This window comes from Bidens hawaiensis, unplaced genomic scaffold, assembly GCF_021521415.1.
Source record: "Bidens hawaiensis isolate Kalapana, Puna unplaced genomic scaffold, B.hawaiensis_p1.1 tig00000904_1, whole genome shotgun sequence".
NCBI classification, from domain to species: Eukaryota; Viridiplantae; Streptophyta; class Magnoliopsida; order Asterales; family Asteraceae; genus Bidens; species Bidens hawaiensis.
Genome location: NW_027491052.1, coordinates 1,910,795 through 1,934,252, shown reverse-complemented (window position 1 = coordinate 1,934,252; position 23,458 = coordinate 1,910,795). Strand labels below are relative to the sequence as shown.

The 23,458-nt window shown below is 36.8% G+C and overlaps 1 protein-coding gene across 2 annotated transcripts; it reads right to left on the bottom strand.

Moving 5' to 3' along the window:
• Positions 1-1,292: 1,292 nt before the first annotated feature.
• LOC143546478 (uncharacterized) lies at positions 1,293-5,119 on the bottom strand. Of its 2 annotated transcripts, none has more exons than XM_077038143.1 (13): positions 4,766-5,119; positions 3,655-3,797; positions 3,450-3,566; positions 3,252-3,366; positions 3,022-3,159; positions 2,854-2,949; positions 2,647-2,760; positions 2,481-2,549; positions 2,334-2,404; positions 2,145-2,238; positions 1,911-2,039; positions 1,734-1,823; positions 1,293-1,647 (listed from the first exon to the last, which is right to left on the bottom strand). In XM_077038143.1, exons 1-13 carry the CDS (start codon positions 5,111-5,113, stop codon positions 1,519-1,521), a joined length of 1,653 nt encoding a protein of 550 aa, XP_076894258.1. In that variant the 5' UTR covers positions 5,114-5,119; the 3' UTR covers positions 1,293-1,518. The 2 variants fall into 2 exon arrangements, with proteins under 2 accessions (XP_076894258.1, XP_076894266.1); XM_077038151.1 differs by having other exon boundaries at positions 3,655-3,769; positions 4,766-4,862.
• Positions 5,120-23,458: the final 18,339 nt, after the last annotated feature.

Sequence of the window (23,458 nt, the reverse complement as noted above, 5' to 3'; positions counted from 1 at the left end):
TATTGTTACCAAATCCTCCTGATTGGGAAGTGGTTTTGGTTAACATTGTACCTGCTATACAGAACACACATGCATGTGCATCCTGTGTTAATATGTCATCATCATTGACATAATCTGTTAAACAATGATGGAGTAGGTGATCAACATCTTGTTTTTACATCAGTACAAGGTACCACAATAACTGAATCTCCTGGACCAAGTCTATGATGTGTTTTGAGTAGTCAAAAACGAGTTGTTAGGAACTTGGGGAACTCGGTCTTGTTTGACCAACGACTAATTCGTTTTCGCTAGAATCTTCATGTATTAAAATATGAATTTTTCGATCTTTGCAATGTGGTTATAAGGTTAACACTTGTTTGCTAAATATTAAAAAGCCTAAAATCTCTTTCGGCCCGTCATTCATCCTCAATACTTCCTGCAATTGCAAGTCAGTTCACGTCAAGAACCTTTAGGCGACCATATGCTCAAGCATCATATTTTCGCCTCTCACACTTTATGGTTAGCCTATTAACTCCCCCCTAGACCGGAATATGTACGTGGGTGATAAATGGGTTGTGGTTTGTAGATTGATTGGGTGAACCAGTGAATCTGAAAGTATAACACGAAACTGAAAATCTTGTCAGACACATGTACCCAAACACAACATGAGTTTTACAGGGTAACACGAACCCGACCTGTTTAACTTGAAATTATATTTTGTTCTGCTTTATTTGCATAGTAATACTCTAATATTACAAATTTATACGAAAAATACAAATGTATACATAATAAATACAATTAAACTATAAAACCATCAATATGCGAAACCTCTAGGTCGGCCTGTTTAGGTTCGGCACGAAACCAAGTTGTACACATTTAGACCAAACTCAAACCTACAAATTTAATGGCTAGTCCATACCATGTCAGATATTTGCATCTCTAGGCCACAAGACACCCAAAAAATTCATTTTGAACAAGAGATGTTTTTCGCATTCAACTATAACGAGCAACTTTTAATATTCACCTGTGGCCACAAGACAACTTTAATATGAGCCAAGATTGTGCTTTCATTTTGGACTGACTTGGCTATTTCACCTCATTTCCGTAGGCATTTGACGCGATCAAACCGCCTTTTTAACTGCACAGTTTGGGCCACATTGGTATTTTGGGCCAGGCCCACTAGCGAAAAAGCCTGATCACCAAATCACAGACGGGCCTATACTCTATAGTATTGACCCGTCTTTGTAGTACTAGTCTACAAGTACAGTCAGCGATGATACTATCATAAACTAGTTACAAATTCCATAATGCATTTAAGCTTCAATCATTTCTAAATAATTAATACAACATAATGATACAATGTAACTTCATGATGACAAATGTCAACACTATACACGAAAGAAAGCTACAAAGTCAAAAGTCAAAGCATGGGATTACCGAAAGAAACCGTTGGTTTACACAAGCCAAGGTATATATATACAGATCGTCTTCAACTCTTCAAGGCTCTCTCTGCAATACATATTACTGTTTTAAGTAGCTTTATAACAACACACCGTCTTCCAAAGAATCTGGAGATAGCGATACACACGTTTGTCTCATTGGTGTCAAAAGCCTCGCGTAACGAAGAGGAACATGCCCTCTAATTAATGTCCCGTTCTCTGTGTATTCCTAAAAAAAATAATTTCAAGAAAAATATTTATATGCCGGAAATAGCTTTTTAAAAAAATGTTTAAACGTAATGCACGCACACTCACAGTCCGTTCAACCATACCGACTTGATGTATGGTGCTTAAAAGTTCTCCTTTATCAAATGGAACCAAAGCTTCCACCCATACCATACTATCCTGTTAACATACACACACATTATATTCAGAAACTTAAATATACAATATCATAACCGAGAAAAAAGTCAAGTTTAATAAAGTCAACACCTTCAGTTTCTCCTGTACTGCGCTACAGAACTCATCCAAACCACTGCCTGTTAGAGCTGATATGCAAATTGTATCTTCTAGATCCTTAGCTTTTAATTTTAATTCTTTCGGATTGCTAGCCTTATCCACCTGTTTCAAAACATATTCTTAGCATCTAGATCTTCGATAATTAATTGGAAAAAAAATATATATAAAAAAAATAAAAGATAAAAAGAATATTCAGCTAGAATTCACCTTATTCCACACCATCAATTTGGGAATCGAAGAAGCATCTAGTTCTGATAAAACCTTTTCTACCGCCTCAATCTGCTGTTCCGCCAGTGGATGACTGCAATAAATAATAATACTTGAGTATAATTCATAATACAATACATGTTTTTTATAATAAAAACATAAATAATAATTGATGTGGTGATTACCGACCTTATATCTATCACGTGCACCAAAAGAGACGACTCTGCTATTTCCTCGAGTGTTGCTCGAAATGCAGCAACCTAAAGTGAATATATTTTGAAATTAAATATTAAGAGATTAATATAATCTAACAAAAACAAAAAAGTTAAAACTCACTAGAGTTGTTGGTAGCTTTTGAATAAACCCAACAGTGTCGGTAAGCAGAAACTCCTTTCCGTTCTTCATCTACGCATTAACAAATATTGGAAATAAACCTTAACACTACAACTAATCACTTTATAAATATATCATATGAAAAATAGAAATGCAATAAATTACCAACCTGTACCCTCCGGGTGGTCGGATCGAGTGTTGCAAACAACCGATCTTCAGCGAGAACATCGGCCCCGGTCAACCGATTCAAAAGTGTACTCTTTCCGGCATTCGTGTACCCAACCTATATTAATAAACAAAACGTGTCACGTAATTAAAAAATAAAAAACAAAAAAGAATAAAACTACGGAATTGGATTTTAGTTTTTGGTTCTTACCAGTGACACAACTGGCACGGGTACCGAAAGACGCCTTGTACGATATTGCTTCCTATGCTTTCTAACAGACTCCAAATCTTTTCTAAGAACACCAATCTGTTAAAAAAATCATGTCAAACTAAAAAACAATTTATATTTACTAATATTGTAAAAAGGAATATTCCTTACTTGAGTGCGTAAAATACGTTTATCCACTTCAATTTGTTTCTCTCCCATACCTTTGACTTGTCCTCCTGATTGACGTTCAAGATGCGTCCACATTTTTGTTAGTCTTGGTAACTGGTACTCCATTTGCGCCAATGCAACCTGAATATTAATTTAGATAAAAAAAACTTATAATACAATATTTATTAGTTAGTTTAAAGAATAGTTTTCACTAAATTAAATTATATTATTACCTGTAGAGAAGCTTCACGCGTTGCTGCTCGCTGATCAAATATATCAAGAATGAGAGCAGTACGATCACACACTCTAACATTTCCACCAAACGCCTTTTCCAAGTTTCGTAACTGACTGCACTTTTAATCAAATATAGCTATTTAGTCGAATAATATGGATTCAAGGAAAGAGTTTTGCCCGCTGGCATGATCACTAACCCTGGAGAGAGTTCATCGTCAAATATTACAGTTTCGACACCGTGAGCATTAATTGCAGCTTTAATTTCTGCAACCTTGCCGGATCCGATATATGTCTTTGGGTTTGGAGTAGATAATCTGCGTCATATATTAAAAAACTGTCATATGATATGGACATACATACGCCGACATAATAAAATAGTCATTAAAGCCAAATGTTACTGACTTTTGATAAGTGGAATCAACAACCATGAGTCCAGCAGTGTCGGCTAACTGGGCCAGTTCTTTGAGTGACTCATCAATGGTGAATAACTCCTCAGTTAAATCATTACGTGCAACACCTACAAGGTAGGCTTTCTCTTCAAAAACCTGATAATAACGTTAATTAACGTTCAATAATTTAAAACTAATTAACGCCAAGTAGAGCCAGATCATGATGAAAGTTGTGGGCCAAACCACTAGCTACGGTTTTGGAAAATGGCAAACCAAACCAGACGAGTTGGGTGGGTCAACTGAACCGGCCGCTTTTAGCAATTTGGCAGTTCAGTTATGGCAGTTATTTTTAAATTCATTAGCTTGTACTACAACTTTTAAAATGATAAGAAATGGTTCATGAATATAACACATATACATAAATTCATATTCCAAATAAGTCAACCAATCAATTCACGTCTACCTAAATAAGCCAACGGGTCAAAACGGGTAACTAATAGAAAAGCTTGTTAACTTAAAAAGATCCAAATGAGTTAGCACCACCCATTGACACCACCCCACCATACAAAACATAATGGGTGGACCTATTTTGGTAATTGTTTCTAAAACGGCTCATTTCAACCTGGCTACTTCTTTGTCAGAACCCGTTTTAAATTACCCGCTTTAACCTGAACTCATTTTGCTCAAAACTCATATTGACCCGAACCCGTTCTGACCCAAATTCACCCAACATTAAAGCAGCAAACCACATACATCTCAAACCAGCCGAAGGTTACAATAGTTAAAGAACACCCTTACTCTATAGCCCCAAAAGTCGGCAAAAGAGCATAGTTAATCAAAAACCACCTTCCTTTCTGAACCCAAATTTAAAGATACATACTATAAAGTCAAGAAGTGATCAGTTCTAGCCCGTTTTGCATTCATGTCATGTGATCAATTCTCAACACACCCAGATAGATATAAATGTAAAGTTCCCTTTTTTAACAAACAAAGAAAGATATAAGTTTGCCTACGCCTGCCTATAAACGAACACAAACACTTAACCGAATGAGTCAATATTTTAAACAAACAGTTTACAAACATAAACCGATAATAAATTATAAATTATTAATAATATTGCAAACCTCTCTTCCGTTTCGCAGCTTGAACCGATTATTATTATTCTCTCCATCCTCCTCACCATCACTTACTCTCTTCTTCACAAACTTCTTCGCCGGAGCAATTCCGGCGTCTTCAACCACGCCGTCGTCGGCATCCGGCAACTGGGTCCCTTCCGTGACGTCATCAGCGGGTGATAAAACTCCGGTTCCTTGCTCTAAAACCCTAACTGACGGATAAAACCGACGCTGACGATTATTATTGTTGTAAGTTTGGATAGATAACCCAGTTGTGAAATTAGGGTTCCAACGATTGAAGTCGAACTGGGTGGAGAGTGAGAAGGGTTTAAGTGCCGAGTGAAAGCATAAACTCATTATGGTGTCAATCTAATGGAGGATTTTTATGGGTTTGGTTTAGCTTTATCGTCGTTAATGGCTTCCGGTGACAGTAGAAACATGTTAACGCCGTTAGTTATTGGGGAAATGTGTTTTGCCTCCTTGAAGTGTTTGTTATTGTCCTTTACAGCCCTTAACGTTTTCGAGTTTGTTTTGTATACGGTTTGGGCGGGTTAGATAGCTGGTGACTTGAAATTCGTTTGGATCTGCTAGAATCCCGAAGAGGCATCCATGAACATTAGAATCTAATGTCCATTCTTCTTCTGCGCTACCACCACGTTAGCCGGCCATCTCGGGAAATTTACCTCCCTGGTCATTCATGCTTTCAACAATCTTTCAACTTCCTCTTGGATAATGGCATTCCTTTCCGGTGCGAACTTCCTTCTCTTCTGCTGGATAGGTCTGAAATTTTTTTCCAAACCTAACTTGTGGGTAATAACATCTTTAGAAGTACCTGTCATATCCTCATGGCTTCCATGCGAAGGTGGAGATTTTGCTTTTGAAGAACTTGATCAACTACTCTTTGATATCTTTGGGAATCCCGGTCCCTATTAACACTTTGATGTCGAGATCCCGATCCTCTAAGTTGTACTTCTTTTACTTCCTGCTCAGTCACTTCCAAGACATGATGTGTTTTGTTCTTTGATTTCTATGCCTAGGTTTGCTTCGTTGTTGGTTTCATTGACGAGGTGTAGCAGTCTTTTGCTTCTTGTTGATCACTTTGAATGTTAACAATTTCCTAAGGTGTCGGCATCTTGATGCACTGGTGAAAAGTTGAAGGAACCACTTTCTTGTCATGTGTTCAGGGCCTTTCTAAGATAATATTAAAAGAGGTTAGTGCATCAATAACACAAAACTTTTGAATTGAATTGCCACCCTCGATGTAGACAGGTAGTTTAATTTCTCACATGGTGCTTTTTTTTCACCACTGAATCCCACCAAGACTGAGGATTTCATTATAATTTCAGATTATGGGATATTCATTCGCTTCAATGTCTCCAGGTGGATGATATTTACTGAACTTCCATTATCCACCAGAATCCTGGGTTCAAAACAATTAGCAATATAGAGGGTGGTAACCAAACCTTCATGATGAGGATCCTGAACATTATCCCAGTCATCATCATCAAACAGGACTCCTAGTACTTTGGGCATGATCATCGTCTTGGTTGGCCCTTCTGTCTTTTCTGCTTTAGCCACCTTAGCATTCTTTTTGGCTGCCAAATAAGATGTTTCGCATATATCCGAGCCACCTGAAATAACATTCACGATTCTGGCCCTTGGGTGGGGATTCCGCCATTTTAGGAGCTTTCTCGGGATCTTGAGTCATGCTCTTCTTTCCTAGCAATTCCTTTAAGTGATCTTTGCTGAGCAAATAGCTGATTTCCCTTCTTAAAGCAATGCAATCTTCCGTATGTGGCCAAAATCTTCATGAAAAGCACACCACTTGGATTTGTCTTTCCAAGTAGCATTTTTCTCGTTCTTGCGGGGCCATCTCGCTTTTTCACCAAGATCCTGCATAGCATACATCAGTCCAAGGATATCAACTGGAAAACAATAATTATTTAAATTAGGATGACTTTCATCATCCTCATCGTCATCCAGCATATTGACCATGTCATTTCTGGAATACGGTTTGGATCTATATGGTTTGGATGATGAGGATACTGACTTCCTGTTTGGATGGTTGTAACTACCGGAATCGTCCAGCCTTGCTGAATCATCTTATCTTTCTCCAGTCTAAATGAACCTCAAGGCCCTATTCCTTGCTTCGTCTAGGTTCCTGCAAAGATTCATAACCAGATCCTCATAGAAAGAGCTATCTTTCTTGAGTCCCATCTTAAAGGCTTGCACTGTCGTTGCTATATCAAGGTTAGGGATCTCCAAGGCCTCTGTGCTGAATTTGCTGGCATAGTCCCCGAGAGATTCATTACTGCTTTGGGTCACCCTATACTAATCACTGGTTAATCTTTCGAAGCTTATGCTACAAGAAAACTGATTATTTTAAATAAATTAACCAAATGAGAAAAAGATTGAATAGAGAAGGGAGGCACACTTAGGAGCCATTTCAAGCCTACTCCAGTTAAGGTTGAACCAAATCCTTTGCACAAGTAATCTTCCTTAAGATCCTACGGTATAGCGTTGATCTCCATCCTCTCATGGTATTGGGCGACATGCTCCTCAGGATCCGTAGTTCCATCGTACAGCTTCATATTGGGAGTTTGGAATCTCTCCGGGATCTCGGCGTCGCATATGGGGTGCACGAATCTCGAGATCCTGTGACTGCTCGAAGCTACTTCGAGAATTGGTTGAACCATCCCAGGGACATTGGAGATCAATTCTTTGAGTTTTGTAACTCTTTCTACATCATTGGACTCATACCGGTATCCTATGAAGTTTCAACATTAGTCACGGACATATTAAGATTTTTATTAAATTTACCAGCATCGGATTCCTGGCTATTGATCCCGAAACAATGCTAAAATCCCTAGAGGTAGCGGCTCTTGTATCCTGAACAGAATCACGTGTTCCTATTGCTGGTTGCATGGGTAGGAAATCATTGTAGCGATTTCCCAGAGATCCTGACTCCTCGAAATTCAATGCTCTTGGCTGCAATGAAGTGAAGGAATCCTCCACCGGTTTATTTCCTTTCGCTCAGGTATCTCAGAGTTCCCTCACGACGTAATTGTTAGTTTCCTTTTGAGTTTCCATGTGCTCCTTCATCTGCATTAAAATAACAAATATTTCATATTGTTAAACATGAGAACAAGTCTCTTGTTGGAAGATCCTGATCCTTGAGTTTGCATGCTAGTGGGAGGCCTTGTTGTTGGAGCAGGAATGCCACTTGAACCTCCAGATCCTGAGATGTTAATGCCGGTGTTGGTCGTCTTTCTCTGGGCAGCAGGTTGAGGAGGAAGTAGTTGAGAAACTCCGAAAGTTACGGACGGCATGGAAGAAGAGGTAGGCTTGGATTGAAATGTCATTTTTAGAAAAGTTTTGCAAGGTAATGGTTTAAAACGAATTTAAGTATGGATTTGAAGATGAAAAACACCACTTGCCCATCGGTGTGCGCCAAACTGTTTTGGTCAAAAATTGTCGAAGCAATTTCGTTAACAAATTCAATGAGTGAGGTAGTCTGTTCTTCAAATAAATGGTGAACAATTGGGGTAAAAGTAAATGGTAGGCAAGCGATGTAGCGAGGAAACACCTTTGATCCTGGTGAGGATCTTCGGGAAAAAAACTCGGGAGGGGAAATTATCCCTTGCCTCAATTTGTTAATGACGAACAAAGATTATAGCTCGAGAACTTTGATGATAACGATGACTAGAATACAATAGTGAGTGTTGTGAGTATTTTGAATGTGTCCTATATCGTTTCATCAAGCCTCTTTATATACAAGGTGAAAATAATTAAAAGTCCGACTAATCCGGGAACCCTAGCTCTTGTGATCGTTGATGGACTTATTCTTCTTTCCCATGTGTGCTTCAACTAGTCCTTCGAAATCCAGGTGAGAATTAGTCATATTAGCCGTTATGAGCTGTTATCCATTTGAGTAGCCTGCAAGCAAAAAATAAACGCAACTTACAGCTGGTTAGTTCAGGACACTAGAGCCTACTAGGAATCCAACTGCCGGAATACTTGTCAGGATCACTCTAGAGATAAAACGACCCTTAACAACAGCGAACACTTCCGTCATGCCACCCTCAAGTTTATCAATGATTCTAACTTTTATCAAATTTGAAATATTTGTGTCAGCATTAACTTTTCCTTCAATGATGATCAGAATGCTATATGGGAAGCATGTCATGCAAAACTATGCTCAAATGAAGCAAAATATTCACAAAGTTGAATGGGTTAGCATGTTATTTTTTATATTGTCATTATGGCAAAGTCGAGAAGCCCCTAAAACTTATCAAAATCTTTTTTATGGTGTAGCTCAAAAAAAACATAGTTCTTGAAGAATATCCATGGTTACAATTTAATGTCCTCATTACCTTTTATGGTTGGTAAATTGATAATTATATCACCAAAGGTAACGTACAATCTGTATTTAGGCTGAGTGATCAAAACTACTATTGTATGAGAAGTCTTCTTCCTGAAATTGGCCCATAACCAAAATTCTTTCAATACATATATATATACATACATATATATATATATATATATATATATATATATATATATGTGATACTGAGAATAAAATTTTCAATAGAATGAGCGTTTTCGGGTACGTCTTTTGCACATGCATTTTTTTATTAAATTCATTTAAAAAAACAAAATCAATTTATGTACATATAATATAGATAAAAGCATAGATGTAATACATTTTTTCATATACGTTATGTAATTATTGGTTTTACTTGTAATTTTATAATTTGAATCATCCCGTATGTTACACGGTCTCTAAAGCCAGCAGAATAATAAACGTTGGTTATGCTATTTATAAAAATTTGTAACAAAGTTTGCATAATATATTTTATGGAGAACATAAATTATAAATTACGGTTCTAATGTTAACTAGATATAATTAATTAGTTTTTCATACGCATAGCTATCACTTAATCATAAACTTTGATATCTAAAAAGCTTATGAGTAGAAACGATAATTATGATGCGATTTAATTTGATTTTGCCACTAGACGTCAGATACGAATTAGTTGTTTGTGTATTGTCACTATTTCTAATTGAACTTTAAGAGTTGAGTTATTCTACAAAGGCCAACAAAAATAAAAAGTGTGTGAAGCCATAGTTGATTGACATGTGTCAATTGGGGACCAAAGGTAAAAGAATATAAAAGTAATAGTACATATTTTCTCTCTCCACATGCAAGTCATATGTCAATTCCCCAATCATTTTAAAGCGTTCATAACTTTTTCATGCAACATTATTTTTTTTTTAAAATTTCACCATAATAACAAGCGTTTTTTATCTTTAATATGAGTACGACTTTGTTATATAAAAATGTAACATCACGAAAAATATGGTCCAATTTTGACAAATAATAAAGATGATGGACTAAAAATATTCATGGTATAAATAATAGGTAAAATAAGACAAAACAAATGGAAGTAGCTTGTGTTAGGAAATGAAGTAAGGAGACTCCATCTCACATGGAAAGTGGTAAAGAAAATAAAGCACTTTATAAGGAGAGAACTTTTCATGATAATGTTCTTAAAGGGCTAACCACTCTCCCTAGTCCTAGCGGAGGGTGCTTCGCACCCGATGAGCACGGGCTCGGGTGAAGGGCGATGGGCACAATGTGGCGCTTTGATGCACCATTTCCGCTATAAATAGGGCAGCCATGGGGGATTTCTCATTCATCCCTCACATTTCAAATCTCACACACATAATCTCGATAGTCGTGCCACAACCCCGATATGACAATATCTCGACAAGTTTTTCTCGAAGTGCGTGCCGTAACTCTACCTAGTTGCCTCCTCGACTTTCCTCCAAGTAGAAGTGCGGTCCAAGTAGAGCATATGCATTTCGTATAATAAGCCATATAAGGTAGGGGTTCAGGCCGATTATTATATTATAAATGGTTTAGACCCTAGTCGGGGATATAGCTCATACCTTGATTATATAATAAAGTGAGAAAATAGATTTTTATAAGTCAAGATTATAAATGAAATATTATTTCTCTATTATAAAGATTTTATAAATATTTTTTATGACAAAAGAAATGTGAAATGTACGTTTCTTCATGAAGAAGAAACGTAGTTTATAAATGATTAACAAAAGTAGGGACTAGAGCTCCTCATATTTTATAAAGAGATAATGTCAAGGTAAAGGTTATGCAAACGGACTAAAGGTCTGAAGCTGGACCGTTGATCTAGTGCTTATAAAACGTTATTCTCGTAGTATAGGTTCGAGGTAACAAGACTATACAACTCAAGTGAGAAAAAACAAACAAGAAGAAAGGTGAATACGTCCAACGTTTATAAAACAAGTCTTAAAATGTTTGCATGGGATTGTATATCCCTAAAACTTTATAAACAAAAGTAATTACTGGCGCTCAGGCTATTGTATACGTTTGTTTGGATCCTTATATATGTGGATAGACGGTGGGCACACCGCACCACACTTGCTAATGCCTCCGCCACGTTAGGCCGGACCTAAGTAATGTCCGAGAGGGGATTATCTCGTGTATATTGATACTTGCTAAGACCTCGATGCTGCGGTATCGCTGAGAGGTTTCAAGTAGAACTGGATGTTTATAATAGTAAATTTAACTTGGTTGTTTCCTAAGCCACGATGGGCCGGGTCATAAGATACCCGAGGGGATAATTAAGTATTAAAATATTTTGTGTCAGCGTATTCACCAGCATGTGTTGCTGACGTATTTTTATAACTGTTTTACAGGTAATGGAGAGTAGGTGTTTGGAGATGATGAATAGCCGTTAGACGATCTGATGGCTCAATTGATGTTTTATTATTAAAATAATGTAAATCACGGTTTATTATCCAAACACTTTTGTACAAATTAACGGGTGTTTTAAAATCCCGTCTTTTAAATATAATAATATTTTATTAAGTCTTCCGCTTTACAACTCTGATATGTTTACAAAACAGGTACCAACTTATGAGTCACACGCCTAGGCCCTAAGCCAGAGTGTGACAAGTGTTGGTATCAGAGCCATCGATCTTATCAAATTAGGTATATAAGTATACCTAAGCTTTGATCAAAGATAAGTTTCAATAATTTATTATATATAGGGATAAGATAGGTTGGTATTCTTTCCTATCCCTTATTTTTCTAATCCTTATAGATGTCGACATTCAAAAAGATGATGGAATCCTTCTATGAAGAAATGAGGCAGGCAGGCTGTCCGGAACCCATTATTCCTCTCGACGGTGAAAGTGATGACTACTACACTGACTTATTCAACCAAGACAGGCCCGTCATACCAGTGGTACCATATGGAAGCCAACCCACTCACTTCTCAGTCACAGAGCAAATGCCTATCAACATACCAAGTGACCCACCAACCCCGGAGAATCATCCTTCCGATAAAATGCAAGTTGATGAGCCAGCTAAGTCTAATCCTAAGGATAATACCCCAAGTTGGATGCAGATATATTCCGACCCAAGATATACAAGAACTCCAGCTTATAACCCCACAGATTCTCCTAATGATTCTGTTTCAGATCCATCAAGGAAACCCAAGATGAGAGTGATGCAACCTCTCGAAAAGGTGACCATTCAGGTTGATGTAAATAAAGGTAATATAGAAGTTGAACCAGAAGAAGATCCTGAGGTAGAAGAGGAATCAGAGGAAGAAGAATCAAAAGAAGAAGATCCAGAAGAGGAATCTCCAAAAGAGATGAGCATTGATGAGAAAAGCCATGAGGTGCAAAACCACCCAGGATGTGACTGTCCACCGAGTATGGGCTGTCAACAACCGTTGTTTCACCTGTCCCCTCATTATGATCCGCAAGATCCGTATGTCCAAGCACTTACAGATGGTTTTCCACCCTACATTGGTATTGTTCCTACCATCTCAGAACAAGCAGAGGAGATCAGGCAGCAAGGAGAGGCTACGAAAGCTTTTCATAACATGCCAGTTGAATCCAGTCCACCACCACCGTATCCAAGGAACCACTATGACATAGTCATGATGGGGTATCGTGATCCACCGCCTCAATACGGATACCCAAGTTTCATCCCTCAGTCGCAAGAAGAGCATCTTGATCGGGCGCTTCATGAAACCGATGAGTTGCGAAAGAAGATGGCTACGGAGAGTAGCAAGAAGAAGGTGGAAAAGAAGTTACTACACAAGTGTAGTAAGTTGAAAAAGATGATCAAAAAATACATGAAGGATTAAGAATCCCGCTCCATTGTAGTTGCACCGTTTGTTTCCCGTTCCGTTGTAGTAGTACCGTTTGTTCCTCTAATAAGTTCGTTGTACTTGTGCTAAGTATCGTTTGTTCTAAGTCAATAGTAGTAAGAAGTGGTCGATGATGTAAGATATTCTCGTTGTATTATGAATAAAAACTCTTAGTAATGAGTCAATTTCCTTATAATTTCAGAATGTCAAAACAAAGTAATCCCTCCTAAAATAAGGAAGCTTAAACGCTAAAAGCAACCAATCAAAAACTGAGCCTGCTCAAGGAAACCATGAGCAGTTGATAACCAAAATGCAAGAAATAATTAATGCCATGAATACCTTATTACTCGCCATGAAAGAAAAATCTGTCCATCAACGTGAAAACCGATAACTCAGTAAGTCTGTCAAATCCAAATGTCGTCCGAATCCCACACCTCAAAAGGAAGAAAGTGATCAAGGATCGACCAATGGTGAAGAGTTCCACCGAACCTTTAAAAAGAAGTTGAGGATCAAAGGCTGTTTTTTCAAGGGCTTTAAGAATTGTGGGCCAAAAGAGTTATATGGTGACAAGGGTGCCATAGCAGCCATAAGATGGCTTGAAGAAATGGAATCAATTATCATAATAAGCAAATGTACTAAGGAGGAAAAGATTCAGTACATGACACAGATGTTTAAAGGAGAAGCCTTAGAGTGGTGGAACACTCTGTTGATGGCAAGAGGGAGAAAAACCATGTATCAGTTGACATGGGAAGAGTTTAAGATCTGGTTCTGCAAAACTTCTGTCCGATGCATGAGACTGACTTAATCCAAACCAAGTTTCTCAATCACAAGGTAGTCGGGACTAATCTGAGAGACTATAATACCAAGTTCCAAGAGTATTGTAGACTTGTGCTCCAGTTGGTAACACCCGAATCAAGCAAGGTAACCCGCTACTACATATGGGGTTTACCGAGAGAAATACGAGACATGGTGATGTCTCATTTGCCGCAGACGGCTGAATCCACCATGGAGTTGGCTGGTTATTTGATGAACGGTCTGATCCGCAACAAGGAAGAGGATAAGAAAGAATATACAACGAATGAAAAGAAGGGAAAAGGAAATAACCGTTTCAAGGGAAAGGATGTGGATAGGAGGAGGGGTGGTTTTAATTCCAACTGCCCATTGTGCAAGATTTGTAAGAGGCATCATCTGGGTCAATGCCGGTTCGCAGTATCTACATCTGCTATCTGTGATACATGCAAAAAGCCAGGGCATGCCACTGCTGATTGTTGGAAGAACACGATGACTTGCTTCAACTACAAGGAAATGAGACATCTTAGATTTGAATGTCCTAAAAGAATGTTGCTAGTAGTAGAGGTGCTGGAAGTGCTGGAGGTAGCGGCACCAAGAACGAAGGAAAGAAGGGGGATGCTCGAGTTTTTGTACTGGACACCCAGAAGGCCGCCAACATACCGGAAACCATCAACGGTACGTTCTTAGTTAATAACGTTTACGCAAGAGTTTTATTTGATTCTGGTGCAAATCAAAGTTTTATAGATTATAAGTTTTGTAGTCTATTAAACGAACCTTTAAGGAAATTGAATAAAACTATAAAGGTCGAGACGGCCAGTGGTGAGATAGTTAAAATTTCCGAGACCTTAGAAAATGGAATGATCTTGTTGGCAGGCTATGTCATTCCTGTACAATTACTGCCCATGACATTAGCGGGTTTTGATGTAGTTCTAGGTATGGACTGGTTATCCGACAACCATGCCCATATCATTTGCAATAAGAAAACCATAAAACTCCAAGCCCCTGACAAGCAAACAATTCAAATCGCGGGCGACAAAGACGCTGGTCATGTTAGCATAATCTCCATAATAAAAGCTAACAAATGCTTAAACCAAGGATGTTTAGCATTTATGGCTTATGTGACGGAAGAATCAAAACCGAAGGAAATAAAAGACGTACCCATAGTATCCGAATTTTCCGACGTCTTTCCAGATGAACTTCCAGGAATCCAACCTAATCGAGAAGTCGAATTCAGAATAGACTTAATGCCTGGAACAGCTCCAATAGCCAAATCCCCTTATCGTTTGGCTCCGACGGAAATGAAGGAATTGAAGAAACAACTGGATGAGTTGTTAGAGAAAGGGTTTATTCGTCCAAGTTCATCACCTTGGGGAGCACCGATATTATTCGTCAAGAAGAAAGATGGTTCCATGAGGATGTGTATTGATTACAGAGCCTTGAACAAAGTAACTATTAGGAATCGATATCCGCTACCTAGAATTGACGACCTATTCGATCAATTGCAAGGAGCGAGTTTCTTTTCGAAAATAGATTTACGTTCTGGATACCATCAGTTGAAAGTTCAAGAAGAAGATATTCTGGAAACAGCTTTTCGAACGAGGTATGGACATTATGAGTTCACCGTAATACCATTTGGACTCACTAATGCCCCAGCCGCTTTTATGGACTTGATTAACAGAGTTTGTAAGCCTTATTTAGATAAATTTGTAATCGTATTCATCGACGGCATACTTATTTACTCTAAATCAGAAGAAGATCACAAGGTCCATCTTAGGATCTTACTTGAGATACTCCGAAACGAGAAGTTGTATGCTAAATTTTCCAAGTGCGAGTTCTGGCTGCATGAAGTACAATTTCTTGGCCACGTTATCAATGCAAATGGAATTCGAGTAGACCCTACAAAGATTGAAGCAATAGCTAAAAGGGAGATTCCTAGATCGCCAACCGAAGTCCAAAGTTTCTTAGGTTTGGCTGGATATTATAGAAGATTCATCGAAAATTTCTCTCGTATAGCAGTTCCCTTAACTTCGTTAACTAGGAAAAATGTTAAGTATGAATAAGGAACCAAGCAACAAGAAGCATTTGATTTAGTTAAACAAAAGCTTACGAATGCACCTATACTGGCCTTGCCAAAGGGCACAGAGGATTTCGTTGTATTTAGTGATGCATCACATTCAGGTTTGGGTTGTGTACTAATGCAAAGAAAGAAAGTAATAAATGTTTCTCGTCAATTAAAAGTACACGAAAAGAATTATACGACTCACGATCTTGAGTTAGGTGCCATAATTTTCGCCTTGAAATTATGGAGGCACTATCCTTATGGAGTCAAGTTTATCGTTTACACTGATCATAAGAGTTTAAGGCACATCTTTGATCAGAAAGAACTTAACAAGCGTCAAAGAAGATGGATGGAAACCTTAAATGATTATGACTGTGAAATCATCTATCATGAAGGAAAAGCAAATGTGGTAGCTGATGCACTAAGCCAGAAAGAACGTGAGAAACCCAAAAGAGTTCGAGCTTTGAGATTAGAGCTACAAATAGATCTAATTGAACAAATGAAGAAAGTTCAGAAACAAGCGATTGAAGAAAACCATATCTCAGAAGAAAATCGTAACGGCACCATTGATTCTTTGGTCAAAGGAGATGACGACATACTCAGACTTGGGAACCGAATCTGGGTACCGATTATTGGTGATTTGTGTGAAAGGATCATGAATGAAGCTCATAAATCAAAGTACATGATGCATCACGGTAGTGATAAAATGTATCAAAATCTTAAGCCAAACTACTGGTGGAATGGGATGAAAAGGGATATTGCTTTGTACGTTGCTAAATGTTTAGCTTGTTTACAAGTCAAGGCAGAGCATCAAAAACCTTCAGGTTTGCTTCAACAACCTGAACTTCCTGTATGGAAATGGGAGATGATAACAATGGATTTCATTACGAAACTCCCTAAAACTACCCGACAGCACAATGCTATTTGGGTTATCATTGATAGGGTAACTAAATCCGCTTATTTCTTACCTATCAATGAATCTTATTCTATGGATAGATTGGCACGGATTTACGTGAACAACATTGTAGCATTACATGGTGTGCCATTATCTATCATATTTGATCGAGACAGTAGATTTACGTCTCATTTCTGGAATAGTTTCCAGCAAGCGTTAGGAACTAAGTTGAATCTTAGCACTGCTTATTATCCTCAAACTGATGGGCAGAGCGAAAGAATAATTCAAACGCTTGAGGACATGCTTTGAGCTTATGTGATCGATTTAGGTGGATGTTGGGATGATCACCTTCCTCTAATGGAATTCTCGTATAACAACAGTTATCACACAAGTATTCAGGCTGCACCATTTGAAGCTTTGTATGGACGAAAATGTAGAACGCCTGTATGTTGGTCCGAAACTGGCAATCAAATATTTGGACCCGAAGTAGTCCAAGAAACCACGGATAAAGTGTTACAAATCCGTGAACGACTTAAGACGGCAAGAGACCAACAAAATAGCTATACAGACGCCCGCCATAAGCCGTTGGAATTTCAAGTAGGCGATAAGGTCTTACTAAAAGTATCACCGTGGAAAGGAGTCGTACGATTCGGCAAGAAAGGAAAGTTAAGTCCTCGTTTCGTGGGACCATTTGAAGTACTAGAACGAATCGGTACTGTTACTTATCGCTTACGTTTTCCAGAGAGATGAAAGGGATACACGATGTATTCCACGTCTCTAACTTACGTAAATGTCTAACTGACGAAACTTTAGCCATGCCTTTAAAAGATGTTGAAGTCAATGAAAATCTAAAATTTGTAGAACAACCTCTATAAGTTGAAGATTTCCAAGTCAAGCAACTTAAACGTCGATGGCTAAAGTTAGTTAAGATACGATGGAATTCTCGAAGAGGAACTGAGTTTACTTGGGAGCTAAAATCAGAGATGAGAAGAAAATACCCACATCTATTCTAGCGAATCTCGAGGACGAGATTCATTCTAAGGTGGGGAGGATGTAACATCACGAAAAATATGGTCCAATTTTGACAAATAATAAAGATGATGGACTAAAAATATTCATGGTAAAATAAGACAAAGAAATGGAAGTAGCTTGTGTTAGGGAATGAAGTAAGGAGACTCCATCCCACATGGAAAGTGGTAAAGAAATAAAGCACTTTATAAGGAGAGAACTTTCCATGATAATGTTCTTAAGTGGCTAACCACTCTCCCTAGTCCTAGCAGAGGGTGCGAAGCACCCGACGCGCACGCGCACGCGCACGGGCTCGGGTGAAGGGCGATGGGCGCAATGTGGTGCTTTGATGGCGCACTTTGCACTTCGCATGCTCGCATAGCCAAGAGCCGCCTTTGTATTTTTGGATGATGAAGTTACCAAAAGATCAGGGACCAAAAATGAACAGATTTGAAGTTTTGCATCTTCGTGCGTCGCGAAGAATCCAAGTTGCATCTTCGCGATACGCGAAGTTGCAGGACACGTCATGGGACATGTGTCACCACACGGTGACACGTGGCAGGCCGTAGTGACACGTGGCGACACGTGATAAGCCTACGCGGTGACTCATTAAAGCTAGTGCAACTTCGCGATACGCAAAGATGCACCATTTCCGCTATAAATAGGGCAGCCATGGGGGAGTTCTCATTCATCCCTCACACCTCAAATCTCACACACATAACCTCGATAGTCGTGCCACAACCCCGATATGTCGATATCCCGACAAGTTTTGTCTCGAAGTGCGTGTCGTAACTCTACCTAGTTTTTTCCTCGACTTTCCTCCAAGTAGAAGTGCGGTCCAAGTAGAGCATAGGCATTTCGTATAATAAGCCATACAAGGTAGGGGTTCTGCCCGATTATTATATTATAAATGGCTTAAACCCTAGTAGGGGATATAGCCCATACCTTGATTATATAATAAAGTGAGAAAATAGATTTTTATAAGTCAAGATTATAAATGAAAAATTATTTCTCTATTCTAAAGATTTTATAAATATTTCTTATGATAAAAGAAATGTGAAATGTACGTTTCTTCATGAAGAAGAAACGTAGTTTATAAATGATTAACAAAAGTAGGGACTAGAGCTCCTTATATTTTATAAAGAGATAATGTCAAGGTAAAGGTTATGCAAACGGACTAAAGGTCTGAAGCTGGATCGTTGATCTAGTGCTTATAAAACGTTATTCTCATACTATAGGTTCGAGGTAATAAGACTACAACTCAAGTGAGAAAAACCAAACAAGAAGAAAGGTGAATACGTCCAACGTTTATAAAACAAGTCTTAAAATGTTTGCATGGGATTGTATATCCCTAAAAGAGTTAAGTGCCATTTTAATACCTGTGGTTTGTTCAATTACGCAACTTTAGTACCATCTTTGAATTTATTGCAAATGACTACCTCACTTTTCTAAAACTTGCAATTTTAGTACTTTTTTCTAACCCTGTCTATTTTTTCCGTTAAGTCAAGGGTAAATTAGTAATTTTGATTACTTTATTTATTTTCTCTTTTGAGCTAAGTGTCATTTTCATACCTGTGGTTTGTTTAATTATGCAACTTTAGCACCTCTTTTTGAATTTATTGCAACTTGATACTTTGATTAGTTTTGGATAGATAGACCAACCAAAAGAGGCATTACATATTACAATTAAAAGATAACTAAATACATGATAGAAGATGAAAAACAACCATGAAATGTATAACATATTTTTTAGCATGTTCTTGATTGTAAATTTACTTTTATTAGCTCAAGATCCGAGTTCATCTTAGCCATTTTTCTTGCATTTTCTTTATGTGCATTGATTTTTATTTTTTCAAATGTTCAGGTATGATAATAGTAGCTCTTTAACACATCGAAGGATCAAGCCAAATAACAATCACACAACTTCGCACCTCTTAGTATAACATCGATAGAACTTGCAGATAAATGACGGTTGACGAATCACATAGACAAAACAATATATCGTAATTCATTGAACTTGAAGATGAACAATGGTTAGGGTTTGAATGATCAATGAGTGCGCGGATGGGTGTTGATCTGTTTATTTAGGGTTAGAGATGATCTTTTAATTGTAATATGTAATCCTCTCTTGGTTTGTCTGTCTATCCAAAACTAATCAAAGTATCTAGTTGCCATAAATTAAAAAAAAATGTACTAAAGTTGCGTCATTGAACAAACCATAGGTATGAAAATGGCACTTAGTTAAAAGAGGAAATAAATAAAATAATCGAAATTACTAATTTGCCCCTGACTTAACGAACAAAATAGACGGGGTTAGAAAAAAGTACTAAAATTGCAAGTTTTAGAAAAGTGAGGTACCCATTTGCAATAAATTCAAAGACGGTACTAAAGCTGCGTAATTGGACAAACCACATGTACTAAAATGGCACTTAACTCTCCCTAAAACTTTATAAACAAAAGTAAACGCTGGCCCTCAGACTATTGTATACGTATGTTTGGATCCTTACATATGTGGATAGACGGTGGGCACACCGCACCACACTTGCTAATGCCTCCGCCACGTTGGGCCGGACCTAAGTAATGTCCGAGAGGGGATTATCTCGTGTATATTGATAGTTGCTAAGACCTCGATGCTGCGGTATCGCTAAGAGGTTTCAAGTAGAACTGGATGTTTATAATAGTAAATTTAACTTGGTTGTTTCCTAAGCCCCGATGGGCCGGGTCATAAGATACCCGAGGAGATAATTAAGTATTAAAATAATTTGTGTCAGCGTATTCACCAGCATGTGTTGCTGACGTATTTTTATAACTGTTTTACAAGTAATGGAGAGTAGGTGTTTGGAGATGATGAATAGCCGTTAGACGATCTGATGGCTCAATGGATGTTTTATTATTAAAATAATGTAAATCACGGTTTATTATCCAAACACTTTTGTACAAATTAACGGGTGTTTTAAAATCCCATCTTTTAAATATAATGATATTTAATAAGTCTTCCGCGTTACAACTCTGATATATTTACTACACAGGTACCAACTTATGAGTCACACGCCTAGGCCCTAAGCCGGGGTGTGACAAAAAATTAAAAAAAAATTACGTCATTGTGTCTTTTCATCATTGTGTATTTCTGTTTGTCATTGTGTTTTTTCGTCATTATGTATTTCAAATCATCATTGGGTTTTTTTTAAATGGTAATAATACGATTATGTAATAATAATACGTAAATATAATGATAAAATAACAACAAATTATCTAATACATAAAACACAATGATGAACACATATTACACAATTACATGAAACGTAAAAGACAATGATGAATACATATAACACAATGACCTGAAACGTAAAACACAATGGTGAATACATATAACACAATGACCTGAAACGTAAAACACAATGGAAAATTGGAAACTATATGTTACGCAATGACATGAACGTAATACACAATGACTAAAACACAATGATAAGTAGAAAGACAAATGTTGATCACAAAGACACAATGACAAACAAAAGACACAATGACGTAATCTTTGTTTTAATTTTTATCTTTAGTATGAGTACCAATTTATAACACAATGACCAGAATCTATAACACAATACATAGAAAACCCAATTTAAAAACACAATAAACAACCAATAACACAATATAAAAACCCACTTAAAAACCCACTATTTTTTTTATTATTGTATAACAATATGGTACTCGTATTAAAGATGAAAAGCGCTTGTTATTATGGTGAATTTTTTTTAAAAAAATAATGTTGCATGAAAAAGTTATGGACGTTTTAAAATGGTGGGGAATTAACATGTGCATTACATGTGGAAAGAGAAAGTCAACAAAAGTGAGTTATTACCTTTATGTCGTTCTCATCAATTTATTTTTTTAAATTAATCTCCACCATTCAAATCTAAGATCAATGGATTAGATTTCTTCTCACCCTTCTCATTTTTGTTGTCCTTTGTATTTTAACTTTACCTGAATTTTAAATATATTTTTAATTATTTTGTCTTTTATACTTTAAAAAATATATGTATTTATAAATAATATATACATTTAAAGTTAAAAGTAGTAATTTCATAGAGTCAGGACCACATAATATTGAGCCACTCATGTCCTCCCAAAATGTTGAGAGGATTGAACTTGGGTTTCCATTGAAAAATTCAAGCTTCCTACCACTACACCATATCGGGAAGGACTAATGTCGGCAATTACATGACCCAAACACTGAAATCATTCAAATCATGGTTCTCATTCACAATGTAAAAGTGTGTACAAGCTAATATTTACAGACAAACATATGCGCTAATCTACTAAACATATCCGCTAACATCGGCAAGCGTATATGTACATATACGTTATCTAAACATATACGGCTAACTAAACATATACACAACTACTTATACGCTACATATCAAAAAAACACCACAAAATAAATAAATAAACACATTTTGGGCAACTAACTCGACACGTTTATTAAATAGGGCAACTCAAATACGCCATGTTTAATAAGCAGGCCCTGTTAAATAAATAAGTTTTGTTAACCTATTTAAGGGTTTCGAAAAAAAATTTGGACTTAAATCTAGAGAGAAAAGCCTTAAAATTTAAAATTAGATGATGAATTTTTCACATTCGACTCTAATAGTGAACTAACTATATATATATAACCAATTTGACTTCTCAAAAAATGTTCAATACAAAAATGTACACTTGGGCTTGAGTTATTGGTTGATTAAATTAATACCAAGTCACTAAGTATTGTTCAATGCTAATTTTTTTTTGCAAATAAACATTAAACATGACAACCCAAAACACAATGCAAATAAATATATGGATAACGTCAGGGCCGTCTTCAAGAATTTATATGCCTCGGTCGAGTCGAAATAAAAAGGCTCGTAGACCCTAACGAGTAACGAAATATAAGCAAAAAAAAAAATTAGGCCTTATGTAAATGGTTTTTTTGTTTGGTTTAAACAATTAAATTTTTAAATGGGCTTACTTAGTTATGATTTAGGTTGTGCTAAAAACTTTTTGTATAAAAATAAACTTAAAAATGTCTTAAGTAAGACTAGGACCTACAACCTTTTGGTTAGGAGTCATACACTTTGCCACTCTACCAAGCTAGTTATTGTATAATTAGGGTAAAGCATTAAATATACATATTTTTTCATAAAAATATTTTATATATAAAAAATATATATGTGTGTGTGTGTGTGTATGTATAATATTCTCAATATTCGTTTCATGTAACATTCGTTAATTTATGTTTTTGTTCGAATTTGAATTTGTATTTGCATTCGTTAAACAGACCCGATTTGTCGTTTCAATGTATTCGTGTTTATCGTGCATCATTAATATTTCAATCTTGATTATTTACGTTTATCGATAGCTCATTTTCTATTCGTTTGTCCAATTCACGAAACTACGGGATTTAATTTCTTAATTAAACGATCTTCAAACAATACGAGTATAATATAACAAAATATCCAAGTTTATAAATTATTATTACATTTTTTTAATATTTCAAAGTGCAAGGTTCAAATTGTAATTTTACTTTAATTTTCTTTCTTAAAACAAGTTGATTTTGCAAGGGCCTTAAGTATAAAATATTTAAAATAATATATAATATTATTCTTTTTACCCAGCCCAAACCCACCCGTCACCCCCTACCTCGATTTTCCGGCGACAGCCGGAATCCGGCGAGAAAAGTCCGGAGAACATAAAAAACGTCTTAAAACGTA